General features: G+C 42.3%; 1 protein-coding gene across 1 annotated transcript; it reads right to left on the bottom strand.

Annotated features, from left to right (window-relative positions):
- Positions 1 to 3,467: 3,467 nt before the first annotated feature.
- Positions 3,468 to 20,141, bottom strand: LOC115145454 (hepatocyte nuclear factor 6-like). Its single transcript, XM_029686987.2, has 2 exons — positions 19,100 to 20,141; positions 3,468 to 3,839 (listed from the first exon to the last, which is right to left on the bottom strand). Exons 1-2 carry the CDS (start codon positions 20,139 to 20,141, stop codon positions 3,547 to 3,549), a joined length of 1,335 nt encoding a protein of 444 aa, XP_029542847.1. The 3' UTR covers positions 3,468 to 3,546.
- Positions 20,142 to 20,828: the final 687 nt, after the last annotated feature.

Raw genomic sequence — 20,828 nt, 5'->3', positions numbered from 1 at the left:
CAGTCCCACCTGTGGTTGAAGAAAAAAGGCACTCAACTCTATCTGCATGGTAGCCACCTCCTCCTTTGTGGTACAATGCAGCCTGACTGCACTGTACATTTACGGTATGTGTGTGGAGTGTGTCAGGGTGTCTGTTTGTGTGTCAGTGTGTCTGTCTGTAACAACGTTGCGGTAGAGGGGGGCTCTTTTTGGTGTGTGTCCCCCGGGTAGCATGGGACTGGCAGGCTGGAGTAATCTTTGGTATTCGTGGCGGTTTCACAAACCACTCAGCTTAGTGAGGTAGCCACATTGGTTCTCACTACAAACAAAGGTCATTTATTCAGCCACGTACATAGAGCTGAATTCTGCCCTTGCTGAACTGTGTACCACAAATCAATTTTTCTCATTGTTCGAGACTTTAAACTCACTGCTTATAGCAAAGCGAGTTTAGAGCCGTTCTATCAAACTATCAAAGTGTCTTATCTATTCTGCACAGTTAATCTAACTACATTGTTGGAAATGCTACAGTTGCATTTTAAGACCCCACAGATAACATCCATGTTCTAACTCCTCTTTAACCTGCATCCCTCCCTCCCCATACACACATATAATCAGCAAGGTCATGTGGAGGTCATGTTCTAACTCCTCTATAACCTGCATCCCTCCCTCCCCATACACACATATAATCAGCAAGGTCATGTGGAGGTCATGTTCTAACTCCTCTTTAACCTGCATCCCTCCCTCCCCATACACACATATAATCAGCAAGGTCATGTGGAGGTCATGTTCTAACTCCTCTTTAACCTGCATCCCTCCCTCCCCATACACACATATAATCAGCAAGGTCATGTGGAGGTCATGTTCTAACTCCTCTTTAACCTGCATCCCTCCCTCCCCATACACACATATAATCAGCAAGGTCATGTGGAGGTCATGTTCTAACTCCTCTTTAACCTGCATCCCTCCCTCCCCATACACACATATAATCAGCAAGGACATGTGGAGGTCATGTTGTGTCCCCTTTTCACAGCCCATTTTTGGGGCTCAGATTAACAAGGTGCTGAAGTACAGACCGCAACCCTGACATGTAACGGCATGAAGAATACACTGTCCATCTCCCTGCTTTCTCCTTGTCTTGGGAAATGTCTCCTCCTTGTCAATATTCACATATAATCCCAAAAAAAACGATGTCCTTCATTGGTCTAGGTCCACACATCCCTCTTTTTTTTCTTTTAAAAAGTCCTTTCATTTGTCTTTTTTGGATTTATCAACAAGGTGCCTTACTTATGCACGACAGAGCACAGAAGTAACAAGAAAGAGAAACTTTGTGTCTATGGTACTAATTACCCGCATCAATATTATAGAGTGAAAGAGAGAAAGAGAGAGAGAGGGAAAGAGAGAAAGAGAGAGAAAGAGAGAAAGAGAGGGGAGAGGGGTATGGGGAAGAGGGGGTAGAGAACCAAAGATAGAATGAAAGAGAGAGAGATTTTCCTCTGTTTCAAAAATGTGTCCAGTATGTGTTGGTGGATTTGTCTTTGTTACACATATTGTGGTATCTTTGTGGTTTTGAGGTTTGGTATTGTATGCCTTAAAATCTGGTTAACTTTTCGTTTTCTAAAAAAGTAGATTCTAATTCACTCAAAAGTTGATTGTTGGTTGCTATGGTACGTACTGCCCATCATTATGAGTAGGGTACGCTGTAGCTGTGTGTGAATGCAGTACCATATTCTCTGATTATCATTAAGGCAGTTAGCATTGGCACTAGTTCTTGTAGCATTTGTGACTGTAGTGTGTGATGGCTAGCCACAGATAATAACCATTGTGTGGGAATATCCAGAGGGAAATTAGCTCTTTTCCAAATCTGCTGATCATTATTTTTGGTAACAGACGGATAATGCGTCTAAACTGTGTGTAATTTGAGATGTTTCAAAACAGGAAACCTCCTCACCATTTTTGCATAAATGATGATGTGAAGCTAAATCTCTGTAGCACCTCAAATGTTTCTGGATCCATCATTACCCCTCTGTCCACTAAATGAAACTGAGACATATCTCTATATCAGCTGTATGTGTTTCTGTGTGTATCTTTCAATACCCTAGCGTATGGGTTGTGACACAAGGCCATCTATTTGCTTGGTGAGTATCATCAAGGTAACGTATTTGGAGTGTTTGCTAAAAACCCGACTTCTATTTTCCAGGGTAGTGGGCGCTTCTTGAACCATTCCCCTCCTCCTACTTCACCAGTCCTCGTTGGATGAGGAACAACAATAGGATAATGGCTCACTATTGATCTGCCTTCAGAGATCTGCGAGGGCCTGAACATGTGCCATGGCCTCTCTCTCCCCAGCCCTGGAACACACGTAAGGCCTTTCCTAGAGGACTGCTGGCTGCAGCTTACTCTTATAACCAGCAGGGGGCACTAGGGCACCCTATGTGCAGAGCAGACTGGGCAGCTGTTAGGCCATTGTGTCGCCACCTCCACTGGGTTCCAAGTGCTCCTCTTACATTCTATACAGCAGCTATAATGCTGTTCGCTTGTCGCCTGCCTGGCCGTGTTGTCGCTTGGTTTCTGTATTGATCAGTGAAAAGCAGCTCCCTCCTGAACAAAGAGCATGTCCAGGCGTATCGCTCCCTCACCTCCCCGACAGACACTTCTGCTTCTCCCAAGCAACGAAAGTCTACCTGCAGGCCTCCAACATCTGTGCAACAATATAGACCTAGGCAGCCGGGCAGATCTGAGTATCTTTATTGCCAAGCGTCTTCTGTTTCACCTTCAAGAAGGGTCAAAGCCCCGTTCCCTCTCCCTGTCTGCATCGATTCATTTTTCGATTCATTAGTTTGCCAGAGTATGATTCGAGTGGCTCGCTGAAATGGCTAGCCATCAGGGAATACCTTTGGCGAAGAAGGAGTGGATAGAGGGAGGAGAGGAAATGAGAGGTTGAGCTTTTGTTTTTTCAACGGGGTTGTGTTGTTTTTTCCAGGATGGCCTTGTGCACAGAACTGGGTAGGATCACAGGGCTGGGTAGGATCACAGGGCTGGGTAGGATCACAGGGCTGGGTAGGATCACAGAACTGGGTAGGATCACAGGGCTGGGTGCTGTCATGTTTATTGCCGTTCTTCTGTCCTTTTTGCTTTGTGGAGAGATGAGAGATGTGAGGAGAGACTCAGAGTAGCAGACACAAAGGGGAGTGCTGGGAGCGATTCAGTACCAACTACCTGGATAGGGAGGCTGGCAGAGGCTTGATTTTGAGATTGTTTAAACAAAGCAACATATCATTGTGTCTGTAGTGTAAATGGACTGACACCATCAACAGAAAGCTGATTCAATCGGAAAACAAATTATTGTCCTTGTGTGGACCTGACTACATGTTACCTTTGTGTTTCACTTGCTTCATAACAGTCCAGTGGTGAGATGTTCAGGATCGTGGTGGTTACAGTTACGACTGACCAAGACGTGGTTGCATGGCACGAATGAGGAGGCATCAACATGGTTATTGGGAACGAAGTGGGATACAGGAGGTACCACCTCCCCATCCCAATGCCACCCCGTGGCTCCCCCCGGGCGTCTCAGGCCTTGGAGAAAGTGGTGGCCGAGGTGCCCGGTTGGCCGGGGCTGGTGCTGTGCTCGTCGTGCCAGCGGTCCACGCAGCGGCGCCGGGCATTCATGAAGAAGTTGCTGACAGTGTTGAGCTCCAGGCCCAGCTGCTGAGAGATGGTGATCTGCATCTCCTTGGACGGGCGCTTGTTCTCCTTGAAGATGGCGATGAGTGTGCGGCGCTGCAGGTCCGTGAAGACCAGCCGCTGCTTTTTGGGCACCATGTTGCGGTCTTTGTGATGTTCCTGCTCCTTGCGCTTGCAGGCTGTGAGGGGTGATATGGGTGGGGTTGGGGAGACAAAGGGGGAGAGAACAACATAGCATAAATGCAGTGTTACAGTTATAGTACTGCAATACTATATGATTATGAGTACTTCAGTGATAGTAAAAAGGTGAAAAATGCAGAGGGAGAATTAAGGGAAGATGTAGGAAATGAGTCATTAGCCAGTACTTAAAGATGTAAAAACTGGTTTATACAGCAGCAAAATATATTGAGCTTGCGTATATTGCCATGTATTAAAGTTGATTTAAAGCTAATCCATCCCTTGTGTCCGGTGGGAATATTCCTTCCATCCTGCAGAGTGCAGACGGAGCTAGCCTGCGGTGAGCTGCTCTGGCTGCCTGGTGGAGACACTGCTGTTAGATTCAATATTAATGCAGTTTGGGTCGCAATGGGAGACTGAGTGACTGTTGCACAATAGTAAGCGTTTGTGTGTGAGCGTACGCGTGCGTGTGAGAGAGAGAGAGAGAGAGAGAGAGAGAGACGAGAGCGAAACAGAGATCAGTGTGTGTGCATGTGTGTATGAGAGAAAAGGAGTGGTGGAGAGGGAGATATTGACCCACATTGCTGTAGGAATTGGGGGGTTCTCTACAGGGACTGAGGTCAGAATCCCCTCCAGCAGGTCTGCAGTCTGCTACTTCAAACAGAGCCACTGGAGCCCTATCCATTGAGCTCTGAGATGGTATTTATAACTGCCTCCAACACAAACTGGAGTGTTGAGTGTGCACTGACTTCTATGGGGAGCAATTTGAAAAGAAAACCTCTAGTATTACTTAGAAGCACCAAATAGAAACATATACTGCTTACCATATGTACTGGAACTAGTATTAACTGTGTATAAAGGTAATATGAACAGTGAAAACATGAGGAGACAGGTTTAGATATAGTCAGTTTTGTCCCCTGTTGTCGCCTCCCTTTTTTCACTCCAATCTTACTTTATTCCTTCATTCTTTCACACTCTCTCTGGTGTGTGTGTGTGTGTCTGTCTGTCTGTCTCTGTCTGTCTGTGCATGTGCAGCAGCAGCAGCAGTGTGTGTGTGTGTGTGTGTGTATGTGTGTGTGTGTGTGTGTGTGTGTGTGTGTGTGTGTGTGTGTGTGTGTGTGTGTGTGTGTGTGTGTGTGTGTGTGTGTGTGTGTGTGTGTGTGTGTGTGTGTGTGTGTGTGTGCTGAAATTGCTGGAGCCAAGCTGTGGTGCTGTGTGTCTAATTACAGTGGAACAGAGCCCATTGATCAACCATTGCAGTCAAAGCTGTTTACTACAGTGGCCTAACCTCCACATGAGCACAACTATCATATTTGTATTTCACATCAAGACTACTCCAGACCTCTCCTAAGCACAATCATACACTATACACTGTGTCTGCTCTATAGACAGACTGGTGGTGATGATGATGATGACGATGATGATGATGATAATGATGATAGTTTCATATGGTTTAGAGTGGATATATCATCGTTGTAGTTTTCTTGGGCAACAGATGATGACAGATGCAATATCCTAGTTATGTGTGTATTGTATGATTATTAACACAGCTATCCATTCGTATCCCTCTCTCCATCCATCCCCTTCATCCCATTATGTTTGAGTTGTTCACAGAGCTCTGTGGGAGACTTTTGACCCTGTTGTTTTATCGTCTCTTAGTCAGTAGGTGTCACTCGCGCTGTGCCCTGGCCGTACGGGGCGCCATACTGGGCTGTCTTGCTACAGGCGCTGGATTTAGTAGGCAAATCAATAGTGATCGATCGGTGAGGAAGGGGGCCCTGATTACTGAATCACGCTGTAGAAAAGAAGAAAATCGATCATTGCAGCTTTTAGAGCTACAGAAGACACAGAGCACAGAGACTGACATAAACTCACATAAACTCATGCACGAAACACAACTCATATTGGACTGAAAATACAAATGTATTTGGCTTTTATTTCCTGCTTTCACGATGGCCTACTCTGCCCAGATTACAACCCCACACCATGGCATTTATTATACCGTTCGCTACTTCAAACTGTGGCATCAGTGGAAGCCTTATAAATTGATAGACATGATTTATTTATTTTCAATATCTTTCAGTCACAAACCGGAGAATTGCATTGGATATTATAGCCTACGGTTTGGCATGTGTATAAGGTTAGGGGAACGTTGTGTTATATAAGCAACTAATTTACAAACATTACAGAGTATACCCTACTCAATTAATCATCATCATTACCAATCAATACATTTGGGTCGGTGTAGGGTTTACCATAATATAGTCCAACGGCTGTTGGATTTTGTCATGGTCACTCAAAACAATCTCACAATGCACGGGCAGATCATGACTTCAACACATTTGTATTGAACCGAAATCTAAAACGGGAGTCAATATAAAGTTTTAAGTTATTTTATAACTTTTCTCTTTCTCTGGTCGTTAATATTCGTAGCATTGCAACGCACCAAAAAAAAAAGGTTACGAGAAAGGCCCTGGGCGTTCAATATCGGTCGATAGATTCGTGAGTAATTCGTGTGTGAAATTCAGTTCGTCCAATTAATTATGCCTCCGAGGGAGAATGGGAAGGAAAAAGATTCATGAGTTTCGAGAGATGCTTCTCGAATTGGTCAGTTGTAGGTTTTATTTGCTCAAATTTTGTGGGAGCAATGGTCCTCATAAACCGTTAGCACCAGTTAATTTCACTCATAAAGGCGACTAGCCTACCAAGCCTGTTATTCCAAGGACTTCGCTTCAACAGTCAGTTCCTGCCTGGGTTATCCAAATGCCACTCTTTTGTCAATTTTGTGCTACGGTTATATTTGTTCGAGAAAAACAACAGCCTACTATGTCAAAATAAAATATATGTTTATCTCTAGACATTGAAATCATACTGGATCTATGTAATGAACGTCACGTTGTGATGTGTTTTGGTTATTAGCACTGCAGAATGAATAGCCCATAGGTCTTTGATCAGCTAGTCCAAAATGTTACTAATGTCTAATAGCCATGGCTACATATTTAATGACAGCACTCCTAAATGTAAAACACAGATTCATGTAGGCTTACTGTTAAAGTGTAGCCTATTGGTTGATCTAGCCATAGACCACTGTTTTAATTAATCTCCCGGTATTTGTTTTTACTGGTTACGGTTGAACATGTTTATGCACACGATAAAGTCAACTTCAAGTTCTGCTTCCATTGCCATTACAGAAAAGAACCCCAGGCACTTCTCTCTCTACCTTATAGGCTCTGCCAGTTGGCATGTATCAGTGTATTATCTAAAACTCAATTATTTCCCCCTGCAGGATTCTAGATGCCACAGAATCGGATGCACCTTTTCTCCAGACCTTGGGTAGTGCTGTAAAATGGGGCGTACAGTATTTTAAATCCATGGATTTTGTTTTGACTTGTGTTGCACAAATATTGGTAGGCTATGTATCGACTGGGCTGCACTTTAAACGCTAGTTTCTACAGTATTTATTCCATTCAGACCGCAGGGCAGTGCCAAGGTTTCCCAATGCAAACTTACAACTCAATACTCCTTAATGTAATGAGGCAGAGTTGGTGCTAATATACTGGTAACTTGATACAATTTGTTTGTTTACCTTGCACACTGCTCTGCTGCAAGGCATTCCCCCACAGCTTCAATAACACTCACTCAGGACCACTTTGAAAGTCAACCTGCTCAAATCTCTTGTTTAGGAAGAAGAATGGTTCTAACTTCAGTTCAGAATAAATTCACTGGAAGCCTACATTTTCATTTGACTTACGCTTTTTTGTTATTTTTTGAAGAGATACTTTATATTTTACCAGTCATTAGGCTTCCATTATATCTGAGATCATCAAAGAGATTTCTCTGTGTGCAAAATTCACCAATCAAATGTTGTCATTAGATGTTTGTTCTTTAATAAAAGTGAAGCGAGTACCTCCTTAATCACCTTTAGATAAATACCCTGTATTTACCTATGTAGGTCGAGAACCTGATACGATATAATATCAAAATAATACCATAATGACCAAACAGTCAGCTCATTGTGTGAGCTGACAGCTGCTAAATGCCTTTAGAAACAGTGCTCAAGTGCTCAGATTATCGATGGAAACATGCATTTATACTTACAAGTCATGTTTAACTGAAGTCAAATGTGACGAAATGCGTGACTTGGAAAATGTTGTAAACCTCATGCTTAAATGTATTGACATGGCATATCATACTTAATTGGCAACAAATGTCAGTGAAAGTTGCAAAATGAAATATGGTGGCATTGCTAAGTAAACAGTCAGGCTGCTGAGGAAATTTAGGAGTGCCCATCTAAAGATTAGTGATATAAATTAAACTTTTGTTTTATGATTAAACATATTTATAATTTAGTGACACCTCGCTACTTTATATAATGTACTCTGTCATTTTGGTGTTTCCCTGATTAAGAAAGGTAATAACCGACAGATCATTTTGGTCTGAGAAGTTCATGTAAAACAGCACTACAGGTCCAGTGCAACATGTTTGTAAGAGTGGGGTAACGTTAACATTGACTAACTTCGCTGAGATTGACTCGATCTATTATTTACATAATAATAACTATCATCTTGTTTACATCAAGAGGTATGCGGTGCCTGTGAGAGCAAACCCACAATAACAACAGGTGTATCTCTCAGTTGGACGCATTTGTTGAATGTAGGCCCACCACATCATCAGTAAATACATCGTTTGATAACAATAGGCCCATGGGATACGTGGTAAATCAATTGTGAATGTATTTAATATATGGCCTGATCATAATACAAATTTGCTTAATTGTGTCTCATTGAATTATTATACTTGAGTTACTAATCCCCAATTTCGGTAAAAGCCTGCCCACGCATACTTCCAGATTCAAAATGGTATTTAAATAAATATGTGAGCGTGTGAAAACTGCCTCTGCAGCCTGGCTAGAGGTGTGTGCTCTATCGGATTTGAAGTGAGGGGGAGGGGGGTATGGTGGGGGAATCGATAACTAACCGCACCGTGCAGCCAACCGTTCTGCCTGGGATCGATGGCTTGAATGGGGCTGATCTGAAATTGGGTGCGGTGCGACTCTCTCCCGCTGAGGCCGGGCTACTGCAGGCGAGAAACAGTCACTATGTCAACCATGGACTCTTATTCATAATTACTTACTATTAATAGCTGGCTTCTAACAAGTCATTGGGTCAATGTCTGAGGTGGACATACAAGATGCACACCATCATCAGCTACGACTGACTCATTTTAAATCGTTATTATGGGCTGTTACTTTTAGTTACCTGAAATAGAGATTATTAAAGCATAAAGTCATCGGCCTCCATGATTTAATTGTAGACATATTATGTTGATATTGTGAAGGTAGGCTGTCTTTTTTGTGTGATCGTATTTCTGCCAATGTTTTGCATAAAGCCTATTCTATTGTTAAGTTGCTTTATAGCAACAAGTTTAGCATCATCAAACGATATTGGTCTATAATGAAAAACTGCAATACCCTGTACCAGAGCCTTTATTGAGGATTGTTGTATTACCTTTTGAAATCAAATTAAGAATTCGCCTACATCAAAGGTCAAATGTAAAGACAAATAAAAAAAGGCTGAGTAATTGAATTGGCAGTATGGATGACTGGCCACAACAGATCACAGATTCGTGAATATCTTTTTTGAGTGACCTTTGTGGCCAGCAATATCACTGTGCAGACAGAAGGCTATTGTCAACATTGTGAGGGGCTCCTGTTAAAACGCATAGCTCAACTGTGATGTTTGTTTCTTTAAGCATAGCCTACTGTTCTTGGCATGTTCAGAACGGGTTAATTTGCTCTCTGGCACCATAAAACATATGGCCTCTAGTCCTGACTCTATTTACCAAGTCAAACCTTAAGTTTAAAAACTTTTCGTCACACATTTTGTGTTTTTCTTCTTTTCGGTGTTTTATGGGACGGCCCAAAAATGTTATCAGTGAAGCAGCCTGCAAATCGTCTCAAAGGTCGATCTTGATGAATGTAATTCTGCCGTTGTCAGCTGAAAAGAAAGTGCAGATGAGTACTTGTATAAAAAAAAAATATTCAATCAACGAGGCAGCTCAAATGTCTGAAAATATGGCTAAATATTAGGAAATAAAACCATAATCATAGTATAATTAAATAATAAATAAAATACTACTACTACTACTAATAATACATGTAATAACCAAGTCAGGGGAAGTTTAATTAATCCAATATTTTATCAAATAAATAACTCGTTTTATCGAACAAAAGTGCAGCATGTAAAAAGGGTTGGGCTTGAAGTTTGTCATAGTATCTTTGGGTGTTTGTTGGGTTAATGCAATTGTCACACACACACACACACAAAACACAAACACACACAAAGATGAAATGTGTTGATTTTGATATTGAATCATTAAATGTGATATGAATATGTGATGTAATGATGTATTTGTAAATCTTCTTCAAGCTACAACATGTTTAATCTTTAGCCAGTAGTGGATAAAGGGGGGTCTAAAGATGCCGTCTCAGAATGGGCCTTAGTTCTTTAAACATAGGCCGAAAAATGATGGCCTGGCTGAATGCCTTGGCTGAATAGATATTCAAACTTAAATTAAAATTATTATGTTAGAAACCACTCCGTTTGTTTAAATAGCATGTAATATAACATTGATTAATTAATGAATTGATTTAACGGTCGTTTTGTTTCTTTGTGTTTGCCCAACTGGAGTTTCGGGTTGCATCTGTGGGTACGACGTGGGGTGTGTCGTGTGTATGACTGCGGTTTTACTGTGTGATCGACCCTGGTTGCATGTGGTGTATTTGAGCGCATGCAGGCTCGGCTCTCAGGGTAGGATTAACTGTCTATTCAATAATATTTCTGTAATGTAAAAAAAAAAAATCATTCCAAATTATTGTAAGTTTTTCAGTTTTCAATGTAAGAGTCAGGCTGGGATGCTCTTCGGAATTACTTGTCTTCTATTCAACTCTGAGTTAAATGAAAGTTTCAGTGTTGGAAAATATTTAGCTGATGTGAAATAAAGAGTGGTAAAATCCGAGATAGTCTCCAATCCTATTTTTGGAACTATTACCATTGTAAAATGTAGGCAAACGGTGTGCTATTGTGTGCAAATAATCAACATGCAACATGTGACATTTGTGGCCAAACTTTAAGGCCCTCGACTACTTATTTATCTATTTGATGTCACCTTTAAAAACCAAGATCCTCTTTTGACAATAATCTATGAAGCCAATGCGGCATGCAGGAGATTGTTGGCACGCGGTGCCCGAACACGTTTTATGTTATTATGGGCCTATAATGAGACCCGTTTCTGAAGTCATTTTTAATCACAGTTTAAAAAACGTTTTTTACTGCCCTAGAATGTGTTTAGACTTATAGTCCACAACCGAACCTGCACGCAAGCATGGTTGTGTTTATCAAATCACGAACTACGATTATGAATTCAGTGTAGGCCTATGGATGAGGCTGTTGTCATTGTATGTTGCCATTCAATTATCACTGCCGGCTAATTAGTTGACTATTGGCTAATGCTACTATTAGCCTATTCGTTCAAGGCCTAAATGGGGATGTGTGCCTTTTCTCTCCTTAATAATTGGGTGGACAATGTGTACTTTGTTCTTCGAACGTTGCAGTATTCGCCTTAGATCGGGCATTAAACAAGCAGTTATCGGACATTGAATAAGCGATGACCTGTCGGGACGTCAGATAAGCGGCCACTTCTAACCGGAGAGACAGTCGGCATTTCAACACCACTGCTCAGAGATTTACAACCGTTTACGTAGGGCGCACGGGAAGTGCTGTATTGCAGGGTTTCCCAAACTCGGTCCTAGTGTTTTGTTTGTAGTTTTTTGCCCTAGCACTACACAGCTGATTCAAATAACCAAGGCTTGATGATGATGATGATGTGTGTGTGTGTGTGTGTGTGTGTGTGTGTGCGCGCGTGCGTGCGTGTGTGTGTGTGTGTGTGTGTGTGTGCGCGCGCGCGTGCGTGCGTGCGTGTGTGTGTGTGTGTGTGTGTGTGTGTGTGTGTGTGTGTGTGTGTGTGTGTGTGTGTGTGTGTGGAGGTGTGGAGGTGGAGGGGGCAGTTAAGCTTCAAACAACCAAGTAACGCTTATAGGTTGGCTAGGGATAATGTGGTCTCGTATACTCTGATTCCACGCCACCAAAATATTTATGGAAATCGACCCAATACAAGATGCATTTGTTTTTACGGTGCCAAATATGACAATATAAGCTTAGGCTTATTGACATTGATTTTGCATTTCATGTGTCTAATAATACATATAATGTAAACAAAATAATGATTATATTATCTGGCAATGTTGCTGTGATTTTACAACAATGATCCTATAGGATGGCTTCAGAAAATGGCTTCCTTTACTGTTTGATATTTGAAATCAGTGACGCAATGCCATTTAACCCTTTGACGCTAACCTCATGCGCACAGTTCATTCTCCTAGCAATTTGATTTAAAGGTCATTCTCTCCTATTGATCCGGTTTGGAGAGTGGGCGACAGAAAAGCGAGGAATTGATCATCTAAAATAGAATAGACGGTATTCTAGACTGTAAGCCTATTGATGCAAACGGGTTGGAACTATGTGCTGCATTTATAATTACAATGCCCCCGTGTGTATTATCTCTCTTTTGTGTGTGCATATGTGATGAAAATATGGAAAAGAGACACAGTGAAGTTCTGAGGTTATACTAAAGGCTACTACTGTACAGTGTGAGTGGAGCGACTGCCCACATTGGCTTGTGTAAGTGACGGAACAGTCTTCTGTTATTGATCCCTATACCTAATGGAGACATTGTCATTTTCACCGTAGGTCTGTCTGGCCATTGGCCTATTGGTTATACTGTGTTGACGGGACGAAATTAGGCAAATGTGATTTTAGGCTATTCCCTTATCTACATCATAGGTTAACTGCTTCGCAATTTTAGAGAAATGTCAACATAACATAGCCTATGATTAGTGGAATATCAGTTTTTACAGCATATGCTGTAGCTGCATCGTGCCAATGAAAGCGTGCGTTTATTATTCATTCCGTTGTATGTTATGAAGGGTGAGCTGTTAATGGGGGAAATGGTATTGCACAGTAGAGGAGGGGGAAGGGGGAGTATGCCTGCATGTCACAGCTCCAGCGATGGAAAGGAGAGACCCGGGAATGGAAATCGATACAGAATCAGATCGGACTTAACAATGTATGGCGCACTCTATATCCTGATCACATACACACATGCAGGCACGCTACACTGTAAAAATTGGGAGATGTATGTGAGTGCTCAATTCGCCTCCTCGAAGGCAGAAAAACACAGAACAAATCATTATTCGTCATCTGGCTGCCTTGACAAACATTTGGAATGGATTTGAAGAATGTGAATATAGCTTTTCATTATTGTACGGGGGAAAATGGCTGCGTACTGGCCATTGTCCACAACAGCCACAGGATTTCACTGTGTGTGGTGTGTACGCGAGCGCGCGTGTGTGAATCCCAGTATTTACAACACACATTGCTGTGCTTAACGAAGAACGTCTGTGAAACCGCAGCTGCATGATTTTCTCCCGTTGTCTTCCCCATGCTTATCAATTATTAAAGTCCGCATCGATCATTTCGCAGGCCTGCATCAACACGTCTCTTTATGAGAAAGCCTGATTTCGATTATCCTAAATCAATCACTTCTAAAGGTTCTATGCAATCAAAAAGAGGAACCGGATTTCCTGGGAAGATTATTAACAACATTCTGGCTTCACAGCTTTTGATTCATTTTATGCTCAGTCTCTTTTGTTGAAACCTTTAGTTTTGTTGTGCACCATATGAAAATGTGTATTTTTTTTATAAGAATAAGGTCCATATTAAATCAAATCCGGAAAACGCTTTCCCGGGATATTCGCCTCCAAAATACACATTTTCATATGGTGCACAACAAAACTAAAGGTTTGTGTCTTAACAGAGCCTACAACAAGATGGAGAGACGGATCTGATTGGGAAATTGTGTAATATTATTGATCACGTGTTGACTGGTGTTGGGTAAAGGATTTATGCTAGACGTAGGCTAGCCTATGAACAATATATATATATATATTCATTATGTATTTAATTAGACTAATCTGGCACACTAGCCTACCTCCATAGCCTACCTCAACCATGTTGTACAGCCCCTTATTAAAGCCATAATACATGGCCTCAAACACAGGCCAACAGCGCCATTCATATAAAGATTTCAGCACCAAAGACAGCGGTGATCCCAATTGAAAATGGTTTTGTTAGGTGGTGGTAAACATTTATGTAGCCTGCACTTGGAGGTGGATAGAAATGCTAGTGCTGTGTGGAGCAGGCTGGGTTGGTCGTTGCTTAGGTACAGTGATGACATTTGGATTATGTCCCAGACAGGCAGCGTTACGTCGGGAATATGGAGGCTGCATACATGTGGCTTACTTGTGCATATAAACTGTTGGATGATAGATGAATAAAATACTCCTTTCACTTATACTAGTTTATCATGAATATCCGAGCAATCCCCCCCAAATCTTGCTCCATAGTAATAGTATGGGGACAGCAGACAGGTTGACCGCCAATGATGTGATTGGCATGTAGACTAGGCCTAGTCTGTGATGAAGTTTGTTATTGAGCTATTCTCTCCCTATCCATGATTAGCGTGTATTTTCATTGAATAGCCTATTACTAGAACAGAGCATAAACTCATCCTCAAAATCGACATTTTACAAACGATAAAATGTTGATATCCCCGCTGTATATGTTTGGATAAATGAGATTGATTCTCTTGCGTAATATTTCATTGCGTCGTACTTTCCACATGGGAGGTTTGGCAGGATCGTATAATTTTGGTTGTCTCTCTGTTGTCTTCCTCATGGCTCCCGAGTGATTCTGGAACAATGCGTTGGTGGATACATGTTTACACAGATCCAAGCTGATTATGTAACCCAACCCCCAAATGACGTTTTGAGGGCAAGTTTTCCATCCAGTCTACATGTAACATGATTACAACAGAGAGAAAGAAAAATGCGTGCAATGGGGGCTTTTCCCAGTCTCTCATCCCCTTTCCCAGCTCCTGCCTAAATCTCCCAGCCATCCCCCAACGCTCTGGGAGAGTCCAATGGGAGAGTGTGCTGAGGCGGAATAATTGATAGATGCACTGGCTATCCTTATCGATCACTGCTTTATTGACCCGACCAAATACATTGAGATGGAGTGTGGAATTCAACACAGCTGCAAAGACGAATTGTTTTCATCGTTTATGCAATCTATGCATCTCAGCCCTCACTTTGCCGTGTCTTTTTCAACACAATCAAAGGTGTTGTCTACTCCATAGCTACAGTATATGTGCGCTTCCTTGTTTAATTGGCTTCAACGTTCGAAAAGCTGCAGGTTGTGAGCTTGTTTGGAGATAATGATTTGTTCTAAAAGGCAGTGGTTGGCCTAAATTGTAGGCCAACCACTGCCACTGTTTGTATCTTCTCTGAGATTCACCTTGCCCTCCTCACGCGGACAATACTACACATCATTCCAATTATGAACCATGCGTTGTAGGGTATGCGCTTAAAGGGCACGCAGCCTATCTTTGTCATGACAGAACCCCCCCCCCCAATTGACTACATCGTATTTTTAATTTTATGGGGAGGATTGTCATGTGAGTGTGCAGCCACTGGCGTTTTCACATTAGCTAAGCAAGGCAACGGCATTGATTTGTGTGACTGTGATGAATTTGGAATAGTAATTTGAATGTATTGATTGATGTGGCCGATCGAGTAGGCCTATCGCCAGCATCCCTTTTAGAATCACAACCACCAACTCCCACTCCGCATGCGCACAGTGTATAATGGTGAATTTAAATGCAATAAGTAAAATGTAGCGCCCACCATTTCAATACCACAGTCATTTGTCATTTTGCCCAACTCCATGTTGCTAGAGAGCAACTGACAACAGAACAAGGTAGCTCACAGGACAACAGACAGCACGTCAAGGCCAGGTGACACCCTCCTGGAACAGCGTTCGCTCTCAAAGAGTGCAGCTATTAAACAATCATAGCCATAATTATGACCATAATACAATAACCATAACAATTACGATAATATCTCTACTATAATGATTGATACTTGTTAATAATGTATGATACTTGCACTATACCGATTAAAATAGCCAATTGAAGTATGAAGAATGTCTATGTAGCCTATATCATCCTCAAATATCCGAAGTCAACCTTAATGCGTTCAGGCAAATACCCATGGGGGAAAAATGGAGCATAGGTGAATCAATTCTAAAAAATAATGCATACGAACGGACATGCATGCTGCACATATACACCCTATGCATGCAGAAACACAAGTATGGAAAGTTCTGTGCCATAGTTCTAGTATAGTGCATGCAGTTCACAATCAACCATGTCTCAGAGCATTTCGTATTATTCTGTATGTAAATCCGAAACACTCCATTTAGTATGATATGTTACGTTTTGCATGGTATGTATTAGTTTGTGGATGTCCATCAACCATTTAGTATGATATGTTACAAATTACAATTCATATTATATGTTACGAATTTGCTAAACGTGTTATATGTTACGAATTTGTAAAACGTGCAATATGTTACGAATTTGAAAAATGTATGAATTTTCTAAACATATGATATGTTATGAATTCTAGCTAGGTGGCTAACGTTAGCTAGCTACCTACTGTTAGCTAGGCTAGGGGTTAGGGATAAGGTTAGGGTTAAGTTTAGGAGTTAAGTTAAAGAGTTAACGTTAGGGTTAGGGTTAGCTAAAAGGGTTACGGTTAGGGTTAGGGGAAGGGTTAGCTAACATGCTAAGTAGTTGCAAAAGTAGCTAAAAAGTAGTAAGTAGTTGAAAAGTGGCTAATTAGCCTAAGTTGTCTGTAATAAGATCCAGACTTGCTAGAAGTTTGCGTTATGAGCCTACCCGTTCACCAGACCAATCACCCTACTTTGTTTTTGCCTTAAGTAAACATCTTCCTTATGTAACCATGTAACTAAATGGAGTGTCTCGGATTTATGTACAAAATAAAACGAAATGCTCTGAGACCAGGTTGCGACTATATAAAAACCCCACTGCCCAATTAGGTTTAATTAGGTTTAGCAATGGCACTTAAAGAGACAATTGTGGAGTGTTTAAATCTTTATATACCAAAACGCTGCTAAATGTGCAAAGTAACCATTTATATTCCATGAAGTGCTTTTCAATAGGACATTGACTGGAACTAAAATATGCCACTAAATCTGCTTAATTGAACTGTCCACTGAAATACGACACACAGAAGTACTGATTGACGTTTTGAAGCGCATGCATGTCCTAACCGAGTGCTTTGCAGAAACATCAAAGTGGCGCTCACTTCCAACTCTTCTGATTCTATAGCTTTCCACCCTTAATTAATCCTCTTTAATTAGCTCCTAAGCTTTATAGCTTGTAAAATAACCCTATTCCCAGTTTTCACGGTAAAGGCTTGGAGTACAATACTGAACAATGTTTCAAACGGTTCAAACTGTTATCTCTCACTGGCAAAGTGGGTGGATAAATGATCCAATGAACGAATAAATAAATATGAATAAATTGTTGCAACTTTTGAATTCAAAGTTAAATATAAAAGTAATGGATAAATAGACAAGTTCAATCGCAGGCCTATTTCAAATGAGTTATATGAACATCCCCTCTCGAAGTTTAGAAGTTGAGTGATTAGCAATATGTGACAGTTAAATGGTATATGTCTGTTGAATTTCCAAAATGAAGTATGATTATTTTGTGGTTTAATTGTTATAAAATCAATTTCCTTCTGCTTTTTTTGCCTTGCCATCCGTAAGCAGGCTAGTGTAGGCCTTAATCATTTGTAATTCTATATACTAGGATTGCATAGACCTTTGTAAAAACAAACGTTTGACTATAGGCCTATGTATGTTTATTGCCAGCATAGACTACAACACAATGTTCAACCTGGGTTGTAGTGTTTTTGTCCGGTGTAGCTCAGTTGGGAGAGCATGGCGCATGCAATGCCAGGTTTGCTGGTTTGATTCTCACGGGGGACCCACTACTGTAAGTCGCTTTGGGAGTTGGTATGTTGTAGATTCAAGAAAAGTCCCATTTTACCACAAATCATTCTTAAATTAGGCCTATTTGTAGATTCAATTAGCCCTATTTCACCTCCACTCCGTTCTTATTTTACTTCTATTTAAACATAATTACACTAGTTCACCATGAACTCGCTATTCGACCTGTATGACTTTATAATTTATTATAAATACTTGAGAAATAAAGTATAGCCTAAGCAGAATGTAAAAAGAAAATCATAGACAGAGGCATCTGTTTCTTGAGCTGTCTTTCAGATCCAAATGGATCATTTATTAGTGGCTACTTTAAAAAGGGACGCCGGGACCCGAAGTATCGATTCGCGGGAGGTCACGCTCCCCTGACTCACTGCTCCGCTGCTAGGCACACCTCAGACGCGCCTTGTATACGCCTCCCGGAGTCGACAGGGGAAGGGAAGGCCCACGAGAATTCCAGGTCCATTTGAACACATACATATAATTAGCGCGAGGCTTGTGGAACGACTCCACACCAGAAGAAGAGTGAATATGTGAAACTTGACAAGGGGTCATCAATACTACAACACTACAGTCTTTCTGTCAATAATCGCACCATTTTATTCTCGTTATTATGGTCCAAATGATACAGTTACAGAGATGCACAATCAATTTGATTCAAGCCATTCCCTGTTTGATTTCATTTTGTCTGTGGTCGAAACAAAACACCTCGTGTGTGTGTGTGTGTGTGTGTGTGTGTGTGTGTGTGTGTGTGTGTGTGTGTGTGTGTGTGTGTGTGTGTGTGTGTGTGTGTGTGTGTGTGTGTGTGTGGTCCCCATTACGCCCGTGCGTAAAATTGATTACAACTATAGGCCTACTATAACGTTGCCAGCAAATTAGCGCATGACTATTCAAAAACTTGAAACAACTTGATTTATCTTTTTCATGTTTAACACCTATTTAGGATATCACCAGCAGAGTAGACTACCACAGCACAGCCTAGCTTGTTTACTCTTTCTACTTTATTATCTGAGCATGAAGCAGTCAATCCAATCTGGATTTACTTATCTTTTCTAACAACCAATTCAACATGGTTATTTAACAACCATCGTTAACTCCTCCAAGAATCCACACTAATTTGTTTAAGTCATAATCTGTTTGAGTAGCAATTGATAGTCTCGCCACATTGACTTCTAATTGATCCCTTCACATTAGCCACATTTCTCCTCACTCACCTGCTAGTCTGAGCGCCGACATTCTCTGGAATTCGGGTTCCTGCAGCCACTTCCACATCCTCCGGAAGGTTTCCCGGCCAGACTTGAGTTTAGTCCAGGGTTTAGGGTTCCTCAGCAGGTCAGACAGGGTTCCCTGGGACCGACACAAGATCCGCTGTGCGAAGATGGCCTGGGGAATGCTGTAGCGCTTGAGCTCCGCCGTTATTCGCTGTGCCACCTCCTTGGTGTTTATTTCTTCCACCTGCCCCGAACCACCTCCCTGCCCGCCCCCCGCCGTCTGCCTCTCCCGATCAGAGAGCATGGACCCGTTAGCCTGAGAGTGCGGATGGCTATGATGGGGCATAACGTTCAGGGATGACATGATCCCGGCCCCGTGCCCCCCCAATCCCCGGCTTAGATGGTCCTCGCTCCGGGACAGCATCGCTGCGTGAGACTCGAAGCCTCCGGACGAGAGCATTTTGTCGTTGGAGAGGTGGGCGCCAGGACCATAAGCACAAAGAGTCTGCTGAGAGTTGTGCAAAGACCCGAGGCCGTTGGAAAGAGGGGACAGCGACTGGCACATGCCGGACATGTCTTTAGGGTAGTGGCCATAGAGATTGCCCATCGAGGCAAGGCTCCTGTCGTCCCGCATCAGGGTGAAGCTGCCACTGACGTTGCCGGCGGCGAGTCGCTGGTGCGCCGGGTGGTGGTGGGCGTGCGGGTGGGGATGGTGGTGAAATTTATCCGAGACGGTGGATATGGGGGGCAGGTGCTGCAGCGGCGTCAGCGTAGTGTAAGTGCTACTCATGGTCATCCCGGAGTCGCAGGACATGGTCATTGCGGGGTGCAAGGGACCGGACAATGCATGGTCTGTGCGATACTCCCCAGATCCATCTAATATTGAGGCCATACTGGACACCATGGCTGAACGTCCGTGTGACACCAAGTTCCGATGCGACGCCAAGGACTGCCGTGCGTGGTGCGGAGAGTTCATTAAGTCACCCGTTTGATGAGAGTGAGATACGCCGTGCAGATTTCCAATGTTTTCCATTGTAAGTTCCATCGTTGAAATAATCTTTATTTCCACCTCTCTTTCTCCTCTCTCGCGCGCTCCCTCTCCCCCGTCTCACACACTCCTTTCCAATAAATTGTGAACGATTTCAAAGCCAAGCCATTGATTGTACTAGCCTCTCTTCAGTCAATACAGCATGATTTAAAGCGATCAGTTGCCCGCAACAGAGCTGTGCCACAAACAGCTGCTCACGCTTCTGATAGGTGTCCGTCCTTGCTTGTAGCCTATTTTATTCGCTGTAGAGCACCACTACTATAGAAAGCGAAGGCTGTGATTCCAGCGTCTATGATGACGTGCCCGCGCGTATGTTAAGACGTGACTGTGCCTGTGTGTGTGTGCGCCCACTGTTCCAGCGTTAGCACTCAGTCTGAGGCTGTCTGACGTCACCAGCTCTCTGTCAGACAGATGTTTGCTCATGTTGTAAACTGAACCTCGAATTTCTCAAAAAGATTACATGAGACATTTAAAGAGATACGAGACAGACCCGTATCTTGAGCAAAACTGCAAGCCATCGCCATGCAACATTTACCTTGAGATATTGAGGAGTCCTGCCTGGATAAGAAACTTGCGCCTTTGGTTTTCCCTGATAAAGCCGCATAACTTGGCGCCAGGACATGTGATTTCTTAATGGTTAAATATCAATTGAGAAGCTTAACATCATGCTACTGCCATAAATAA

This window comes from Oncorhynchus nerka, linkage group LG17 (assembly GCF_034236695.1).
Source record: "Oncorhynchus nerka isolate Pitt River linkage group LG17, Oner_Uvic_2.0, whole genome shotgun sequence".
Taxonomy (NCBI): domain Eukaryota; kingdom Metazoa; phylum Chordata; class Actinopteri; order Salmoniformes; family Salmonidae; genus Oncorhynchus; species Oncorhynchus nerka.
This window is presented reverse-complemented; position numbering and strand designations above follow the sequence as displayed.